We start from the raw sequence: 20,767 nt of genomic DNA, 5'->3' as shown, positions 1-20,767 counted from the left end.
AATTGATTGACTTTAAGAGGGGAGGAAGAAAGAGGGTTAATAGGACAGGAAATCCATTTTTGAGGAGAGAGTGATCAATAGAACAAGTTAATCGCTATAGAGGGGAGAGAGAAGAGAGGATCAGTTGTCTAGATACTTTAGGAACAGGTGTGTTTTCAGACGTTTCCTAAATTCCTCATAAGTAGTGGGCGAAAGCAATTGTTCTAGGTCTTTACCCCATGATGCTGCTTGGTGCGAGAGAAGATGTTCATGGTGTTTTTTTAGTTTACAACCTCTCACTGGGGGGGAAACGAAGTTAGAATGTGAGCTTCTCTTGTGTTTGTTGGCTGAGAAGACGAAAAGATCAGTTATATATTTAGGCGCAAGTCCGTGTAGTGCTTTGAAGCAGAAGCAGGCAAATTTAAACTTTATGCGCGCCTCCATTGGCAGACAATGCAGCTGCCGGTAGTAGGGTGTCACGTGGTCTAACTTCCTCAGCCCAAAGATCAGTTTGACCGCTGCATTTTGCATCAATTGTAAACGCTACATGTTCTTTTGGGAAATTGCTAAATAGGCGATGTTACAGGGGTAATGTGAGCATAATGACACTGGTGGAATACAAGGCATGCAGCAGAATTCTGAAGAGATTGAAGGGGAAAGAGATGGCTTAGCGTAAGACCTATGAGAAGCATGTTGCAGAATCTAGGCGAGAGGTGATGAGAGCATGGATGAGGGTTTTGGCAGAAAAAAGTGTGGATTTTAGCAATGTTGTATAGAAAGAAGCAACAAATTTTTTGCAGTGTGCTGGATATACAGAGAGAAGGAAAGAGATGAGTCAAAGATATCCCTGAGGTTGTGAGCTGATGAGACAGGGAAGATGAGAGCGTTATCCACTGAAATAGAGAACAGAGGAAGGGGAGAGGCAGATTTAGGAGGAAAGATAAGCTCAGTCTTGGCTATGTTTAATTTTAGATTTCCAGACTTTACAGGAGCAAAACAGGAAGTGTAGTTTGAATAAGCTTGGACAAAATCACAGGACTCTCAGATTAAATTAGACTGGGTAACTCAAATTCAGCAATAAAAGGTGGTGCAAAATGTTTGGGGGGTTTTGTTTCATTAGAACTGCAAACTCTGATTTGGGGGAAAAAAGGCTTTTTAGATTATTTTAGAGTCTTATTTCTAACTTCATCAGGCCCTTTTCCCTTAGTTGATACATAGCCATCAACTAATGAATTAACGCAAGTTTTTGTGAATAAAATCAAGCATGTTAGGAAACCTCTCCGAGTTAAAGATTTTGACGTGAGTAGTAAGGAATACTCTATTTACAAGTTTGATGGAGATAGAATTTGGGAAGAGTTTGCTCAGCTTCCAAGGACTAAGATCTCCTTGATTGTAAGTAGACTAGCAAAGTCATCTTGTTTTTGGATGGTGTCCTTCATTCTTGTTGAAGGACTTAACTCCAAATATTCTACTTTGATTAACTTTGTCAGTGCTATCCTAGAAATGGGCATTTACTTCAATTTATTGAGGGTTATAGTTTTTGACTACTATTCTCAAATCAGACTTGACTTGTGTGACTAATTATGTCCCTTGGCTAGCTAAGCTTCTGGAGACTATAGTGACTTACCAGCAATTCAGGATGTTTTTGGTTGCTTGCACCAGTCCCAATCTGGGTTTAGGCCTCATCACAGTACAGAATCACAGCTTCTAGTTTTGGCTTCTGAAGTTAAAAACCATCTGTGCAAAGGTTGCCAAGTTGTTCTATTACAATTTCATATTTCAGTAGCATTCAAAACTGTTGACCATTACCTGTTATTATAAAGATTGAGTGAGCTAAGCATTTTAAGAAAAATTTTAAATTGGTTTAGTGGTTTTTATATATGAGGAAGTATTGTGTGTAAAAATCTTCTACTAGGCATTCTTTTTATGGTGTTTCACAGGGGAGTCTCCTCTTTCCTTTACTGTTTAATATTTATATAAGTTCATTCGATTCTTTTTTATCCGGTGGTGGGAAGGGGGGATATACTCTTCTTTTGTATTGGTACCAGTGTTAGATTTGTGGCTGGACTATTAAAATCACTGCAGAGCGGAGGTGTTGAAGAAACATTGTGCATCCATTAATGGTCATTCTTGTTTTAATTGCACTTTATCAAGAAAACCTTAATAAAAATTAGGTAAAAAAAAAAAAATCACAGTACAGGGAGGTGGGATAGAACACCTGCCAAGGAGGAGTTACTAAAATGCACAGACTGCTGATCTCTGCCTGAAGGCCTCTGTACAAAAAGAGCCTATTCTCTGCATTTAGGGGTGGAATAGCAGCCTAATGGTTAGTGCAGAGCCCTGAAAACCAGGGAAACTGGGTTCGAATACCACTGCAGTTCCTTGTGACTCTGGGCAAGTCATTTAACCTTCCATTGCACCAGGTACAAAATAAAGGACCTTTATATAATATGTAAACCGCATTGATTGTAACCACAGAAAGGCAGTAGTTCAGTGTTCCCCCGCAAATTTGCGGTACGCAAATCGTGGACTCGCTCATTCGCGGTCTGCTCCGACCGCCTCTTCCTGTAGTAAAGTTGGGCTACACCAATCAGGAGCTGCGTGTCAAAGCAGCTCCTGATTGGTGTAGCCCGACTTTACTACAGGAAGAGACAGTCAGAGCAGACCGCGAGTGATTTTCTTCACCCGCTGGCGCTCCAGCTGCCCTCTCCTGCCTCCCTGAAATTCAGGAGGGTTCATGGAACAGAACCCTCATGAATTTCGGGGGAATACTGCATATCAAATCCCATCCCCTCTCCCTTCATAGTGGTTTTGAAGTTGGTTGAGTTGGTCCTTTCGAGACATACAACCACAATGATTTCATTATGATTGGAAACCACACAGACTGAACACTTAGAATAGATCTTTCTCCCACACTGCATGCTGGGATACATTGATTGGGTCATGGTGCAGGAATCAGAAGTAAAAAGTAATAATGAAAGCAAAACCAATTTTATTTTTCCTTTTTAGAAAGAAATGTCAAAGAACAACACTGATTAATAAACACAGCTAATAACCTATTATACAATGGGAGAGCTTAGTTTTTAGGTCTGTTCGATAGAGTAGTAAAAACAAGACTATAGACCTAAGGGGGCTGAGTATGCTCAGGATTTTGCACTCAGTTCTAAGCTCTGTCTGGAACAATAATTCTGTCCCGAGACGTGCAATGATGTCATCCACTAGTGTTCCTGATTCAGTCCTGTTTGTGGATGGGAAAAGAGCAGCATCACTTTGTGCTTTGATTATGGAAGTAGTGGCATGTAGACATGTAAAAGGTGAATTTTGAAACCTGTATAAGTGTGGAATTTCACCAAACTCACCTTCCAAGAAGTCAGAAGGAGCTCAGCTACAAAACTATTTGTCTTTTCCAGGTGTTTTTAAGCACCACAGATGGAAGCAGAATTCCTCTGTCATTCACATCCCCAAACCCCAGGTCCAAATGATCAGGTAACTAACACCTGCACCAAATGTAAATATTGATGGGAAAATTTTACTTTTGGTTGCAAAATAGGAATTAACATGTATATTTTTCATGCCTACCCAAACCATACCCCTTCAAAATTTGTGCATATCGTAGGTACAAGTATATATTTAGTTTAAAAAATTTTATTCCGCTTAAAATGCACATGTGCAAAAGTTGCACAAACCTTTTAAAATCTCCTACATAACTTTAAGGTATGCCCAAACCATTCCCAGAATATGTTCCCTTTAAAACTGCATGCTGTGCATGTATACATGGGGCTCCTTTTACAAAGGTGCGCTAGCGTTTTTGGTGCGCGCTACCCGAAAAACTACCGCCTGCTCAAGAGGAGGCGGTAGTGGCTAGTACCTGCTATTCCACGCGTTAAGGCCCTAGCGCACCTTTGTAAAAGGAGCCCCTAGTGCCTCTTGTAAAATTGCTACTTTTATATTTTATGATGATTTATGTATATGGCATTTTTTTTACAAGTATTAACCTTCTAAAATCATCTCTTACGAGATGACTACATAAGTTACCTTTTGAGAAAAAAAGCCATCATTATGATTAATATAATTAATAAAGGCAAAGATTTAGCCCCTCTTTTATAAACACATAGCGTGGGTTTTAGCGCCGGCAGCAGCGGCAACCGCTCCGACGCTCATAGAATTCCTATGAGCGTCGGAGCAGTTACCACCACTGCCAGCGCTAAAACCCGCGCTATGCGTTCGTAAAAGAGGGGGTTAGAACATAAGAACATAAGAAAAGCCCTCACCGGATCAGACCGAGGTCCATCCAGTCCGGTGATCCGCACACGCGGCGGCCCATTTAAGTACTCCTGATTGGAGACCCAGATATACCATAGTCCTAATTTGCTGGTTTATGTCTATTAAAATTTGATATTCCACCATCCATTAAAAAAAAAAGCAACGTGCTTACAACAGTTAAAAAATAAAAAACTGATGAGTCAATATTCAGCTGCCAGGGTCAATAAATGCTAGTCACAGTGGTTAAAAAAAAAAAAATCCATATATTCAGTGTTACTTTCTACATAGCAAGTGGCACTGAATAACCATAAAGAGTGGTGACTATGACCTTTTTGCAGTCCTATAAATTTACAAATTATCCAGATAGTGGATTGAATATCACTGCTATCCAGATAATTCTTAGGACTGCCCATTCTCTGCTCCAGCACTATAAAGGTCTTTTACAAAGCCATGGTAGAGATGCTGCCACAGTAAATATACTGAAGTCCATAGGAACTGAATGGGCTTCAGTGCATTTACCGTGGCAGCATCGCTAGCACTGTTTTGTATAAGGGGCCCTATATGTATGTGAACTACAAGCTGCAATATTCATTTTGCATATTATTGAGATGCTTTATGTGCATTTGCATCTCATTATTTAACTTGTGCTGCACTAAAAAACATATGTTAAAGGAAAATAACATATTTTGCTATTTAACATACATTATTTATTCAAAAGCAAGTTAGTTATGTCATCTCTTTATTATTTATTAAGGTATTATCTGGCCTAGCCCCTAAATACATAACAGACCTCTTCTCATTCTCAACCAACAGACATGAGAGAAGAACACACCTGAAATTCGTTTCCCCACCGGCTAGAGGATGCAAATATAAGAGATACCATCAACAACTTCTATTGTATCAAGCAGCCTTATGGGGCAAAGACTTAGAAAAACTAATTACACACACAAACAACTATGGTGAATTTAGAAAACACCTAAAAACATTCCTGTTCTCGAAATACCTAGGTAACGATTCAGGACAATAGCCCCCTTCATAATCCCACCCAGATCTGATCTCGTAAACTGTTAACCTCTGATCTCTAACTATGATTGCTCCATTCAATTTATGGAATTTCTCTAATTCATTGTAAATCACACGGAACTTCACGGTCCTGCAGTATATAAACTGTTGCTATTATTATCACTGTTGTTACTATCAGATGTTCTCAGCTATACTCTGTAAGTCGCTGTCTGTACAGTTTCTCTTCGTTGTGAACCGCCTAGAAGTCGCAAGATTGTTGGCGGTATACAAGAATAAAGTTATTATTATTATCTCTTTACTGAAAATGTTATATTTTGCCGTTTATACCATTTTGGGCATTAGAGGTGGGGAAGGTGATATACGTATAAATGGATGAAATACTGTAGAATAAAAATAAATAAATAACTGTATATGAAACAAGTTTAGCAAAGCCCTTTATCTGGCAAGAATAAATCTATATAAACAGAGCACCGAAATGGAGGCATAGCCTCATGGCTACAGCAGTAAATTAAGAACCAGGGAAGCCAGAATTCAAATCCCACTGCTGCTTCTTATGAACGTAGGCAAATCATTTAACTTTCCATTGCTTCAGGAACAAAGTTAGATTGTGTGTCCCTGAGAGACAAAAATATCTACTATTCAAAATGTAACTCGCTACTAATGAGGTATGAATTAAATTCAAATCTCTTCCTCCTCAACAAATGCTAAAAGCTTGAATTACAGCAAAGAAAGAAAAAACACATTTTTTATTTCCCCTCATGAAAGAGGACTATAGTGGAAACTGAAAGGACTTCTTGTTGAAAATCTTTTTTGGCTCAGATGGAGGATAGAAGGTTAATCCCCTAACCAGGTCTTCCCCTCCCCAAACTGACTAAGAATGCAGTGGAGGTAGCTTCCACAGTACAAGGGGGCAAGGAAATGAGCTCATTTCTTAAAGGTTATACCAGGTGGCCAGATTCATGACCCAGGATTGCAGGGCTCTGGAAAAAGTTCTAATGCATTGGTCCTTGGCCCTGGACTGTCACTGCAATGTCCAGACTAAGGGCTCCTTTTACAAAGCCACGCTAGGGCCTAAACGCGAGGAATAGCGTGCGCTAAATTGCCACACGCGCTAGCCGCTACCGCCTCCTTTTGAGCAGGCGGTAGATTTTCAGCTAGAGCGCGCTAATCCGGTGCTTGCGCTAATACCACTAGCGCACCTTCGTAAAAGGAGCCCTAAGTATTGGGGGGGGGGGCGCGGAGAAATGATATCTAATGGGGGGACAATCCCTAGGTAGTTAGAAATGAGGGCTCATAGTCAGATTCCAGCCCTGGTTCTGATTGAGCTGGAAACCCAAAAGAACTGGAGAAAACTGTCAGGCTAAAATTGTGTGGGGTTTTTTTGCGCAAAAAAAAAGAATATGCTGTAAAGAAGTAGCAAAGAAAGACAAAAGCTCACAGCTCCCTATAAAACTCTTAATAGCAACAACAATACAGCAATGCGGCTTAATTAAAGGAATTTTGAGGTCAATTGTCCAACTCAGAAATGTGTTTCTCAAAAGAAAGAGAACATTAGACAAAGGCAAATTTTGTGCTCTTGTCTACAGCTATCCAATCTGCTTACTCTATCCCCATGGAGGCAATTTAACTCTACCACTAGAAACCTCCTATTGTACAGCATGTCTTCAAATGGAGATTTACTGCATTTTCCATAGTGATGTCAGAGGACCTCAGGGCACTCCCCACAGGATTCATGGTTCTAAGCTGAGAATGGCTGCTGGCCATAAATAATTATGAACATAATGACCTATCAAACCTGGAAGCTGAACTCTCAAATGGCAAATTTTACTTTATGAGGCTGCTTTTACACTTCCAGCTTTCACTCTGGGCTTTGTCTTTTTATTGGAATATCTGTCCTTTCATAAAGTCCAGCTGGGGGAAAAAAAATCCTAACCATTCAAAATACTGATTAGAGAATGACACGGTGGCGGTTTACCCGCGGCCACCGCATTTTAGCCGCGGGTCACCCGCCGAAAACGGGGAAGAAAACTAGCAGTCGCTGCGGCGACGGGGACAAGGCCATTCACCGCCCGCGGGGCGGTGAATGGGTCTTGTCCCCGCAGTGAGGCATGAAGGATCGCGCGGTCCCCGCAGCTCACACCCGCCTGCCCAATCGATTCTAGTGTTTAGCCAGCTCTCTCCCTTCTCCTCACCTTAGTTTGTAGATTTTCTTTTTCGGCGACCCGCACGCTATCAGAGAGCCACGCACCCGCCGCTGCTCAGTTTCGATCTTCTGCTCTGACGCAACCGGAAACAGGAAGATGCAGCAGAGCAGAAGATTGAACACTGAGCAGCCGCGCGTGTGCGGCTCTTTGGGAAAGCGTGCAGGTCGCTGAAAAAGAAAGCCTGCAAACTAAGGTGAGGAGAAGGGAGAGAGCTGGCTAATCAGTACGATCGATTGGGCAGGCGGGTGGGGGCTGCGAGGACCGTGCGATCACCCGTGTTCCCGGCTCAAACTGTAAGGAGGGAGTGAAAGGGAAAAGGATTCTGGGCCAAGGGGATGAAAACGGAAAATGGATGCAGCGGGGACGGTGACGGGGCGGTGAATGGGATGGCAGTGGCGGTGACGGGGCGGTGAAAGGGATGGCGGTGACGGTGACGGGGCGGTGAAGAAAACGGCGGTGACGGGGCGGTGCAGAGGATGGTGGGCCGGTGACGGGGCGGTGACGGGGACAGATTTTTTCCCCGTGTCATTCTCTAATACTGATCTGCATCCTTCATGCAAAAAAGAGGCAGTGCTGATACTCTTCAGTGGATATTTGTGACCACTCTAGGTTTCGAGGAGGAGTGGCCTAGTGCTTAGAGCTGCTACCTCAGCTGAGATTGTGAGTTTGATCCCAGCCTGCCCCCTGTGACTTTGGGCAAATCACTTAATCCTCCATTGACCCAGGTACCACAGTTAGATTGTAAGCATGCTGGGACAGATGGGGAATCTACTTAAGCGTGCCCGATTACTATTCAATGTTGCTAAAAAGTTCTTGTTCCAACCAGCTTCCTAAATCTGATGTTGTTTTGCCACTGTAGCTGAAAAGAATGCTATTTCGGTTTTGCAAAGTGCCAATTTGCAGACTCTAATGAAATAGGCTAAAACAACACTTTTTTCAGCTACAGTGGCAAAATAACGTCATATTTAGGAAGTTGGTTGCTCTGAGAACTTTTCAGCACCCCCCTCGAAAACTGCTTTGGGTGAATCTCTTCATGAAAAGGAGGTTAATAAATCCCCATAAATAAATAATAATGGTTTGGGGGCAGATTCAATAAATGGAGCACAAAGTTAAGCGCTGTTATATTCCATGCTGTAAAGGGTACTCTGCTGGGTCAGGCCAGTGGTCCATCGTGCCCAGCAGTCCGCTCACGCGGCGGCCCTCTGGTCAAAGACCAGCGCCCTAACTGAGACTAGCCCTACCTAAGTACGTTCCGGTTCAGCAGGAACTTGTCTAACTTTGTCTTGAATCCCTAGAGGGTGTTTTCCCCTATGATAGACACTGGTAGAGTGTTCCAGTTTTCTACCACTCTTTGGGTGAAGAAGAACTTCCGTACGTTTGTAGGAATCTATCCCCTTTCAAGTTTAGAGAGTGCCCTCTCGTTCTCCCTAACTTTGGTTGCGAGCACTTACATCTATCAAAATTAATGGCAGCTGAGTGTGACATCATTTTATAACATCTTATGTTACTATCTTGCCTAAATTCAGGGAGCAATCCTTACTCGCCCATATCCCTCCTATGGCCATGTCAACTTTTGAGTTGCATTCTATGAAATTTAAGTGCACCTTTTATAGAATAGGGCATAGGGCAGGTTCATGCTAACTGCTGCTAATTACGTGCTTGTTAACTTCAAAGACTGATTGCAAGCACCTAATTGACTATTAGTTTATGTGTGGTTCTGGGATACAGGGATTCTGCAGCAAGCTTACTCAGAACCAAATATAATTCTCAAACACCACAACTGGATTTTTGTGCCTTGATAAGTTAAAACCCACTGATGGATTTCCTCAATAGACTATATATTTTCAATGAAAACTGTTCAATAAATCTAGGAACCTACTCAACTTAGTAAATGGGATCAATGGTAACTACACGCTACACAAAGAAATTCCATTGAAAATGCAGTCCTAATACTATTAATATATTTTATAAAATTTAGTTTTTCACTCTTTCATGTCTTATTTATTGGGGTAGGAAAAGCCTCAGAATACTTCATACCATACCACAAGCTTGTTCACATTCAATCAGCAGCTTAAAAAAGGCGAAAGATTTATTTGATTTGAAGAGAAACCAGAGATTAAGCCCCCCAATTTTCTTAAAATGTGCTTAAAAATCACTCTTTACATATCTACCGGTAGTCTCGGTATTAACTTCAATTTTAATTTCAGTAGGCTTTGGTTAGGCCTATTGATGCTGAGGAAATGCAAATAGCACCAATACATCCAGAGAGTGACTTAAGATTACTTTTCGAAACCGTGATGCAGCAATCTACGTGCTGCAAAATGTGATCAATTTTGGTGGAGTCTTCAATGTGAATTGTAACAGCTGAGCCTTCAAGATAAGAGGACATTGTATAGGCATAGAGATGTAGATAAGTGTCATTTTGTTTCTTGGCCTGACTGAAGCCTATTGAGATTAAAACTGAAGTTGATACAGAGACTCCATCCTGTGTCATTCTTAATGTCTATCAATCTCAGTCCTTCTACACCAGCATTCTTCAAAGCAAGGCTTGAGGGTCAGAGGCTGTGCCCACTCATACTCTGATTCTTCCCTCTCTCTTTAAAGAAGGACATGGGGATGTTTTCCTAGGTTAACTGCGGGGATGGGGACAAATTCTGTCCCTGTGTCATTTTAAGAAAATTTGGTGAGGTTTACTAGCTGCCAATTCGATGAGTTCAGGCCTGTGGTGTGGTTTGAAATATTCTGAGGCTTTTCCCATCCCAGTAAATAAGAAATGAAAACATGAAAGACTAAGGGCTCCTTTTACAAAGCTGCGCTAGGGCCTTAACGTGTGGAATAGCGCGCACTAGCCGCTACCGCCTCCTTTTGAGCAGGCGGTAGATTTTCGGCTACCGCACTAATCCGGTGCGTGCGCTAAAACGCTTAGTGCACCTTCGTAAAAGGAGCCCTAAATTATGTAAAATATATTAATAAGACTAGGGCTGAATTTTCAGTGGAACTTCTTTCTGTGTAGTAATACATCTAGGATCCATATGCAGATAAAAGTTCTAATATATTCCCATAGATGTGAGTTCATGAAAATGTCATGGCTATGGATACATAATACGTTAAATCCGCTAGTAAATTTTTCTGAAGTTCCTTTGAAAAAACTGCAACGTTTTGGCTTTCTATGTAAAGAAGAATGCTAAGAGGAGAAAAATCACAAGAAAAGGTTTTAACAAAGATGTGATTGTAGCTCTACCCAACATGGAAAGATATTTACCAAAGGTTTGTTCACCGACCTTCATTCATACAGTATATATACACAATGTGATTGTCCTTATGGAAAAGCTGAACTCTCAACAATGGCAGATAATTAACTACTTTTAATTAAAGCAAAAAGAACACAGTCATGGGAACTGGATGGTAACAAAGTTAATGCTGAAAGATGACAGACAAAGCGCAGGAATGGGAGCGAACACAGTGAATGCACATGAGGTCATTCCCTAACACTACATTCCACCAGAAGCTGCTGAATGGGCAGAGAGTAAGAAAAAAGAGAGGCTTAGAAAGAGACATATGAGACAAGCTCTGATCTTCAGGATTTACAACAGCAGACACATTTAAAAGGTTATCAAAGAAGTTCTATTTGCTATTTCTATGTGAACAGATTGGTGTTTATATATAATGTAAAAGCCAGTTTCAGAAAATTCCTATTTACACATGGAAATCTATATACTATGTAGAGATTTCAAGAGGGCATGGTTTAGACAGGGCTTGGATAGGACTAAAATGTACATGTGCATTCTTTGTTTCACAAAGAGAACACATGCATACAGAGAAAATTTCCATGTCGGCTTTTACACCTGCGCCACAGCATGCATAGGTTTTAGGAAAGTGCTTGTTTCTGCCAGAGATTTACATGAGGGATTAAGGGAGACATAATCCCATGTAGATTTTGACCACCTCAGAAATGAAGCTACATTAATATTGCAGCCTCACTAATTAATTGGCAGCACATACCCATGTAGGTTGGTAAAATGGGGCACACCTACAGTACAGGTGGAAGTGTCAGCACTTACACATGGAAGGTGTGAACTTGCCACTTCCACGTGTAAGTGCTGTCAACTCCATGTGAAAGCTGCTTGGACTGGGCCGTTCATTTTTTCAATGGGAATATTTATAAAATGGCTCCTCCCACAGTGCATGCCAGCAAATACAGATGCACTCCTGCAGGAGTTTTTGAAAAGGTTCTACTTTAGCAAACCCTTTTCTAAAATACTACCAGAACTATGCAAGTCCCAATCTGGATGACTCAAATCTTCCATGGTCCATTGCAAAACCATTTACATACTTTAGGTATGCAAGGTAAAGTATAGGATTGGCTTGTATTTTTTCTTGAATCACTGTTTTTGTGTTCATGTTGGCAGGGAGCAATCTGACTAGAAGTCCATCTCTGCTAGTGTATACCAAGAGTCAGCATTATCTGCTTGACTTTTGTTTGTCAAGTTTTGGCTTGGCCTGCAGTCTCATATTTATGCAAGTGAAATTCAATTCTATTTAACTTCTATTTGTCAAGACTTGTCTTGGCTGCAGTCTCGTCTTTATGTAGACGATATTCAATTCTATTTTCCTACAAGTGATTCTATTGATAATCTTTTGTGTTTCCTTGTTATGTGTTTGCAGATAGTGCAGAGTAGGATGAAAGCTAATTGCCTTAAATTAAATCTTGCCTAGACTCAAGTGCTGATTTTTTGTCATGTAATAATTTGACTGAAAGAATACTTCCTGTTTGTGTTGATATTATGATACCTATTGATTTTGGCTGTTGGTATCTTGGAAATCTTTGTGCATTCTTCTCTCTCGTTTAAAGATAAAGGATACAATCCAAAATGCTTTCTAGAAACTGACATTGATCAGGTGTTTGAAGAATTTTAGATCACTCCTTTTTTGGACTATTGTTAACTCTCTACATCTAGGACTTCCTAGCCTTGAGGCTTGTTCAAAATGTCTCTGCTCACCTTGTAGCAGGAGTGTCCAGTTTTGAACATATTACGCCTGTTTTGATGAACTTGTACTGGCTGTCTATCTCATGGTTTTGTGTCTTAGGACAATGAATCTCTATTAGTTACTGTTATCTTCTGTCCAAATTTATAGGTCTACATGGAACTTATGATCAGCTGACAAGGAGCTTTCAGATATTCTTTAATTTAAACATATTAGATTAGATGTATTTTGATCCTCTATTCTATATTGAAGGTGCTTGACTGTGGAACACTCTACCATTGGATTTAAGGAACATGAGCATAATCAAAAGATACGTCTAAGTCCAATTCGGATGTATGGCACTAGACGCCCAAAGTCAGCAGTGGAAAAATGTCCATTCTCGAAAAATATGTCTAAAATATATATTTTTTTGAGAATCATCTATCTGGATGTCCAGGCTATTATTCGTCCAGACCGCCAGGTCATCTATCTTTATACCACATTCTCGACCAAAATTTAGTCCAAGTCCCAAACACCCAGAACAAGACCTTTTGAATGTGGGAGGGGCCAGCATTGTGATGGACTGGCCACCCAGACATGGCAACAGAGCATTCTAGGCATCTACCACCTTCTCCGTAAAGTAGAATTTCCTACACCTAGAACAAAAGACAAAACCAGAAGTAACCGAAATTGCCAACTTCCTAATGTCACTCGACTTTCCAAATCCAGAAGCAGAAATAACTCATGAAAAAGGACATAAACTAGACATAATCACCTTCTCCCACAAAGAAACAATAGACCCTAAAATACAATACAACACAGGGTCCTGGGATAAATGCATCTGGTCAGATCATTATATTGGCAAGTTCAGCCTATGCTGGCAAAAACAGAGTACACAACCAAAACACAAAAGCGACAACACGAAAACAATAACCAGTCGTGGTACTATAAACCCAACCGAATTCTGGGCTCACTATGAGCTATGTCCCACAACCAAAGAAATTCAAGACTTCCCAACAAGATGGGAAAATTTCAGCAAAGGGCTTTTAGACCAAATAGCCCCATACCAAACATACATAAAAAAGATAGACCACCAAATGAATGGTTTGACTCAGAACTACTAACCACCAAACAGGAACTAAGAAAATTGGAGAGAATCCATTCTCGGTAGGGGATACCTCGGTAGGCTCACTGCTCAGCTACTGGGAACCCAGATTCGATCCTGTTCTGGGTGGAGGACATTTGTGGGGTGGGGTGGGGTGGGGAGGGGGGCTAGTTTGCGACATCGTGCAGGCTCACCACTCTGCCTCTGCCGGCAAAAGCACAGTCTGTCCCATTCTAGGGGGAGAAAACCTAGCAGGGACCAGGCTGCACCACAATACTGGCTTCTAGAAAGCACAATGGACTGGGGGGGGGGGTCTAGCAGTGTGTGGCACCATTTGGACCCATGCAGACTTGCATGGCCATTCAGATGCTGACCTTAGGTCCCTTTCCATCCAGCATCTGCCCCTCCCCCTCTTTCCATCCAGCATCTGCCCCTCTGTCTGCTGCTTCTGCCCAGCATCTGATCTGTCTCCTCTCTTCCTCCTTTCTGCCTTCTCTGTCATCCCATCCATCATCCACCCTTCTTTCTCCCCCCCTTCCATCCAGCATCTGCCCATCTTTCCCCCCTTTCAGCCCAGCATCTGCTTCATTTCTCTTTCTCCCCCTTCTATTCAGTGTCTGCTCCATCTTTCTCTTTCCTCCCTTTCATCCGTATCCTCCCCCTCTCCTCCTTTCCATTCAATGTCTTCCTCCCCTCTCCTTTTCTTTCCATCCATCATCTGTCTTTTTCTCTCTCCCCAGGCATTCCAGTTTGTCTTATCTTTCCCCTTTCATCCAGTGTGTCTGATCCCTCCCCATTTCTATCTAGTCTGTCTCCTCTCACCTCCTATATCCAGTATCTACCCCTTCCCACCTGACACCTCAGCCGCCGCCAGACTGATGCAAAGCCTTCCCTCTGATGTCAGCTCTGACTTCGGGGGAAGACTTCTGGGTCGGCTACATATGGCTTGCTGCAGGCTGCCTCCAACCCCTGCTGTTATCTGGACTCGAATGAAGGCTGGAAGGGAGTGCATTTTTGGACACAGAAGTCATGAACTGGGGAGAGAGGAAAGGAGGGAAAGAGATGCTGAGGTGGGGGAGGGAATAGAAAGGGAGAATTGGGTGTGGGTGTGTCAAAGAGCGGGAAAGAGAGATGGTTGTGTACACACGGCAAATGGAAGAAAGAGGAGAATTTTTGGTCGTAGGGAGGAAGGTACAGAATATGATAGGGAAGAAAAAGATGAGAGTGAGAAATGTGGCAAGGGAACAATGGGGCAGATTGAAAGGGATGTAAGAGGGAGGAATATTGGACAGTGGTGAAGGGAATGGAGGGAGAGATGTGGCATAATGCTGGAAAGGGGTGATAGAAGGAGAAATGTTGGGCGTGGGACTGGTGGGCAGGCACGAAAGATGAGAAAGAGATAAATGCTGGACCATGGTAGGGGGAACCAATGGACAGCAACAGAAGAATTTACAGAAGATGGGAAAGCGGAAAAAAGAAAGCGGAAAAAAGAAACTGGGCCAACTTTATGGAAAAATAAGTCTCCAGACAACAAAGGTAAAAAACGGAATTTATTGACTAAAATATGTTAGCTTTGGGAAATGTATATGGCAGATGTCTTTGTATTGTGTTCAAAAGAAAAGGAAATGCATTTCTGGTTTTATTTCTACAGTGTTGAAGTACTTGTTGACCCTTGCTGTGACTGGTGGGGATCCCCAAGCACCGCCAGCAGAGGACCTCCTCTAGAGATGGCCAGAACTCCCCTCCACCAAGCGCAGCAGTCGCTGGTAGCATCCATGAGCCACTGAGGTGCCAGCATCTGTGACTCAGGGACGCTACTGCTGCCTGCCAAGCTTGGCAAAAGGGACCCCCGGCCAACTGCAAAGGAAGTCCTCAGCTGACAGTTTGTGGGTTCTCATCAGCTGAGTATTTATATTTTATATTTACATTAGAGGTTCTGGTAGAAACCCATTTACAAAGTATGTATTCTTCCCAATTAATTTTTCCAAATTAGTAAAGTCTCTTTGCTTATTTGTAAATGGGTCTCTACCAGAGCCTTTAATTCAGTAGCATAATTAAATAAAATAACTATTTCTGAAGTTTATAGGGAAGGGTGGTGACGGAGGGGATTCCTTGCGGGGACGGAGGGGATTCCTCGCGGGGACGGGTGGGGACGGAGGGGATTCCTCGCGGGGACGGGTGGGGACGGAGGGATTCCTCACGGGGACGGGTGGGGACGGAGGGATTCCTCACGGGGACGGGTGGGGACGGGTGGGATTTTGGCGGGGACAGGTGGGGACGGGTGGGATTTCTGTCCCCGCGCAACTCTCTAGTATGTATCCCTCTGATTCATGACAATTTCACTTCTCATGTTATCTTATCCATTCTTTTTATTATACAACTGCCCAGATAAGCATCATTCTTTGACGTGATTGGACCTTGAAAACTAAGGGCATCAGTGTTCTCCCCAGAAATTTTTTCCAGCCATGAAAAACATTTGCTACATTTAGTGTGCCACAAAAAGCCCTTTAGTGTGCCGGAGTTTAAAAAGTTTGAGAGACACTGCTCTATACCATTTGAAAGAGGGCAAATATCTAATTATTCACTTCTAGAATTGGATACTTCTTAAATTTAATAAAAAATTATGGAACAAATGTCAAACCTTAAGAAAGGTAGTCATATTGAGCATTGGAAAATAACTAATAATAATTAACTAATACAAATAGTATACATTTAGGGCTCCTTTTACTAAGCTGCGATAGCGGTTTTACCGCGCGCTTAGCTCGCGCAGAATTGCCGCACGTGCTAGATGCTAACACCAGCATTGAGCTGGCGTTAGTTCTAGCTATGTAGCGCGCTACATAGCTGCACACGCTAAAAACGCTATTGCAGCTTAGTAAAAGGAGCCCTTAATTTTCCTCACCAAATTTCCCCGTCCCGCCCCACCCGGCTACTTTTTCATGCCACCCGGCTGGAAAATATTTCTGGGGAGAACACTGCATTGGCAAAGTATGTGCCATCAATACTCTATAAGAGGCCACTTAGGCACATAAAGGACTAAAATACCACCATACACAGTTCCTTATAGAATTATTCTAGTAGAGACAAGTAGCAAATGATAAAGTTCAGTCATCATGCATTGCCATACATAGAAATCATTTAGTAAGCTAGACAATTCATTCATTAAGTTTTACAGAAGAATTACAGCAAAGAGAATGATATATATACAGTATATCTGAATCATTAAGAGCCAATCCAGCAGTGGGAAGAAGATGGCATGCTTACATAATTAAATTTAAAAGCTGCATTCAACTTAAGGGGCAGCTATTAAGGTATTATGGCCATAATGTATGTTATTTGCCCCTTAATACAAGTTAAATGACAATAGTCTGCATAATATTACTATTACGCACATTAATGCCTTACTGCAGGATACATAATGAGATGCAAAGCATGTAAATCCATGCAAAACACCTCATTATTATATAAATTGAATAACCCAGTTTACTGTGAGCACTTCTAAGAAAAATAATACTAGCTGAAAGCTAGTGCTGGGAAAGTAATAGGGGGCTTTTAGAGGGGTGTATGTGTGTGAAGGGAGGGTTTCACAGGGAAGGGAGAGATTGGGCTTCTGATGTTTGACCCCTTTAAGAAGTGGCCCGCGAGCATCGAGCTGCAGATTAGTGGCCTAGTGCTCCTGGTGGTAATAAGGCAGCTCGTGAGGTCAATCACAAGTTGCATTATTCATGTACCACAGAAGTTAATAACCTACAGCACTCAACTGCAGGTTACCTGTTTTGTAAAAGTCCAACTTTTACCACAGCAGAATAGTTATCTCTGTTGATGCTAAAATTAAAACAACATAGAAATAAAGACCAAAAAAAGAACATTAATTCATACAAAAATTTTTAAACCCAGGAAATATAATGTTTTTAGTAATAAACTAGGCAGCTGCTTCAAATGGCATTCCTAAGCTTCACATTTCTAAGCAAAGTTTCTGATCCGACTTCTGTCAAAGATGCCACAGGGCTGGCTGGCTTCTTTCTAATTTTAAAAGAATGTTTTTTAGTCTGGGTCATATATCAGCACTAGTTTGGTCTATTCATTTTTTCGTTTTGTCATTGCACAGAATATAGAAATGCGTTCCCGGAGCAACAGCATAGAAAGTTCACCAAGGCCAAAGCAGACACAGCAAAGGCTAAGACACCAGCATAGCAGCACTGAAATGGAAGAGCCTGAAACTGGGAAAATAATGTGCTCCAAGGATAAAGAGTATGTGGCAGAAAGCGACACCATTCTGAGAAGCCACAAATCTGGAAAAACGTCAAGGACAAGGACTTATTCTGAGCAAGGAAAGGACCTATCACGAGATGATCTGCTGTTCCTTCTTAGTGTGCTTGAAGGAGAACTCCAGGTTGGTTTGACTATCTTTTTTTAAACGCTGTTTGCTGTTAATTTACAATGTAAATAGAATTTTAAAAAAGTGTGGGAATCTCCAGTCAGCTGTGATTTAGGCTATGAATCATGTTTAATAGGCCTGTCATTACTACAAGCTAATGGTATGTCCTGTCCACATCCAATGCATTTCATCAGTTCTGTGAGAAGATGTGCATATAATAGCAGCATGGGGGGGAGGGAATTGGAGGAGGATAATTCTATAAAAGAGAACAAGGGACACATAAATGACCAGACTACTGGCATATACCCATGTATGTGTGCATAAAGGTCAATAATCTGGCGATAAGCTGGTACCTAAATATGATATGTAATTTCAAAGAGGTCATATACATGTGTAGATCTGGGTGGTGTGCAGTTTTACAGTCTATAATCTGCTTCGATTGTAACCACACAAAGGCAATATATGTTGTCCCCTTATGTGACTAAATTATAGAATGTTATGATTAACACACTTTTTTTAAAACTAATCTAGGCACAAGCATTTATACCAGCTCTGTGGCAGTCCTAAATATTCAACCTAATATATATGCATGTATCTACAGTGCTTAGTTATATTAGTGTTCTATAAGGGAAATGAGGTGCCTATTTTTCATTATATGATAGATTTTTTTTTATAAATTTGCCCTCTGAGTAGAGCCGGAGTACGGCATGTGCCTCAGGCCCAAATGTTTAGTGGGGCCCTATCAGATGTGCTGAGGAGCCTTGGATTGCAAATTGGCTGGATTGGGGGGGGGGGATTCTACAAATTTGTACATTTCCATGCTTGAAGTCAGAATGATAGCTAAAGTATCTGGATTTTTTTTCACAATTTAGCCCTTTATAGCTCTCTAATCTTTCCCATTTCAGTGCATAGACTGTGATAGGATCAGGCCAATGGGGAGGCTCTAGTCTAGTCAGAGGAAGAAGGGGCTGAGCCCTCTGTATGGGATTTAGGATAGAGCTGTGGAGAAGGGAAAAGGAATATAAAAAGAAGGGCAAAAAGTATGAAGGGTTTGCTGCAGGTTGAGTTAAAGAACTGGTAGCAATTAATGTATAGTGTGGAGGGGGGGGGGGGGGACACTGCCTGAGAGAGTGCATGCACTTGTGTATGTTTCTGGGTCATAAAAACAGAGCTTCCCTTTTAACATCCATTGCTACAAATGTACCTGTGTGCATACTAAAGGAAGGGAAGTTTTCTGCCTGGGGAATTTAGCCAGCTAGTTATTTACTGCGCAATTTCCCTTGAAAACTTTCTTAATACTGCCTTCTCTCTGTCTGTCTATATCCTTTCAGAAACACCAAAGAAAGACAATTTTTATGCTGCTGCTTTCATTTGTGAAGCTTTTCTCACACATAAAACTTTGTAATCTGTTTCTGTATTTTCAACCTTTCCTTGTATTGTGCCCTTTGGGTCCCTTTCCGCTTTCAATAAACATATATTTTTAAAAAACAACTTTGTAAACATATATCTCAATTACACTGTCTAGTTTCTATCAGAGGCAGTGGAAGGTGAAAATGGCTTGTAGAACTTTTTTGATTCTTGGCTCACTGCTGTAGAACTGCCAAGTTATCCAGCTCTAGGAGGGAGACTTTTTGGACAATCCATTGGATGAACATCTCCCCATTTGCTATTTGTAGTCTCTGATACTACCAAGTGAAATTAGTGCTTCATGTCCCATAATGCATCAGGATAGGATTGAAGACTAGTTCAGAATCTACTTTCTGGAACTGGGTAACCTGGTGGTGTGGCACAGTGGATAACGCTACAGCCTCAGCATCAACACTGCTCCTTGTGACCCTGGGTAAGTCACTTAATCCCCCCATTGCCCCAGGTACATTAGATAGATTGTGAGCCTGCCGGGACTGACAGGGAAAAATGCTTGAGTACCTAAATAAATTCATTCTGAGATCCCCTGGGAGAACAGTATAGAAAATTGAATAAATACATAAAACAATTCTCCAGCTCTAACCATTAAGCCTTTCCATTTGAGGCATGTGCTCACCCACCAAGTATTACTGCCACCTTGTCCACAGATAGGTTCTGCATGTTCCCTGCTACTTCTAGAGAGGTGAAAGGTTGGGGGGGGGGGGAGAGGAAGAGAGGCAAGGTTGAGAAAAGAAGTAAAACAGGGAGAGGGGGGAAGGGGAAATCCTGGTAGGGAGCCCATAAATATATGTTTGCCAAGTCCCAATAATGTGTTAATCTAGCCTTGAATCGGGGTGCACACCCACCCTGTAAGGCTCCACAGATTTCCAAATTTGGTAATTTCATGAAAACTGTCCCAAAGTCTAGAACAAATATATCTAAGTGCCAAGGAGGGTAATTTTCAAAAGCCATCTTACCCATGTAAATGGGCTTTCTGAAAATTGTCCAGCCTTAATCCAGCTAAAAGAACATATGAAAGTAGCTTTTATGGAGACAGGTTTAAGCCAGACATAGAAAATACATTTAGTTTGCTGTTGTTAGGTGCCATTGACTTGTGCTTGAGTCCTAGTGACTTGATGAATTGCAGATCTAAAAAGAAATCAGTTTTGTGCTAGTCCAGAAAGGTCCTCCAGTATCATCTCCATGGTTATTTTCAACATGTCTAGCCATCTGATTGCAGGTCGCCCTCTTCGCCTGGTTCCTTTGATCTTCCCAAACATGATGTCCTTCTCCAGTGATCTCTCTCTTCTGATGGTGTGACCAAAATAAGACAGTTGTAACGTCATCATTTGGGCTTTAAGTAACATAGCAAGTTTGATCTCTTCTAGAATCGATTTGTTAATTCTCCCAGCGGTCCATGGCATGCCTAAAATTCTTCTCCAGCCC

The 20,767-nt window shown here is 41.7% G+C and overlaps 2 protein-coding genes across 9 annotated transcripts in view; one reads left to right on the top strand and one right to left on the bottom strand.

The window, feature by feature from the left end:
* Positions 1 to 20,767, bottom strand: part of CMSS1 (cms1 ribosomal small subunit homolog) — a 556,569-nt gene that overhangs the window by 225,620 nt on the left and 310,182 nt on the right. The window lies entirely within an intron of this gene.
* Positions 1 to 20,767, top strand: part of FILIP1L (filamin A interacting protein 1 like) — a 410,054-nt gene that overhangs the window by 159,764 nt on the left and 229,523 nt on the right. For both annotated transcript variants that reach the window (XM_033940862.1, XM_033940864.1), the window contains one exon: positions 17,648 to 17,932. In XM_033940862.1, coding sequence (XP_033796753.1) covers positions 17,657 to 17,932 — 276 coding nt within the window. In that variant the 5' untranslated portion in view covers positions 17,648 to 17,656. Of the gene's footprint in view, positions 1 to 17,647; positions 17,933 to 20,767 lie in introns of those variants that run through there.

The sequence above is a fragment of the Geotrypetes seraphini genome, chromosome 4, assembly GCF_902459505.1.
Source record: "Geotrypetes seraphini chromosome 4, aGeoSer1.1, whole genome shotgun sequence".
NCBI classification, from domain to species: domain Eukaryota; kingdom Metazoa; phylum Chordata; class Amphibia; order Gymnophiona; family Dermophiidae; genus Geotrypetes; species Geotrypetes seraphini.
This window is presented reverse-complemented; position numbering and strand designations above follow the sequence as displayed.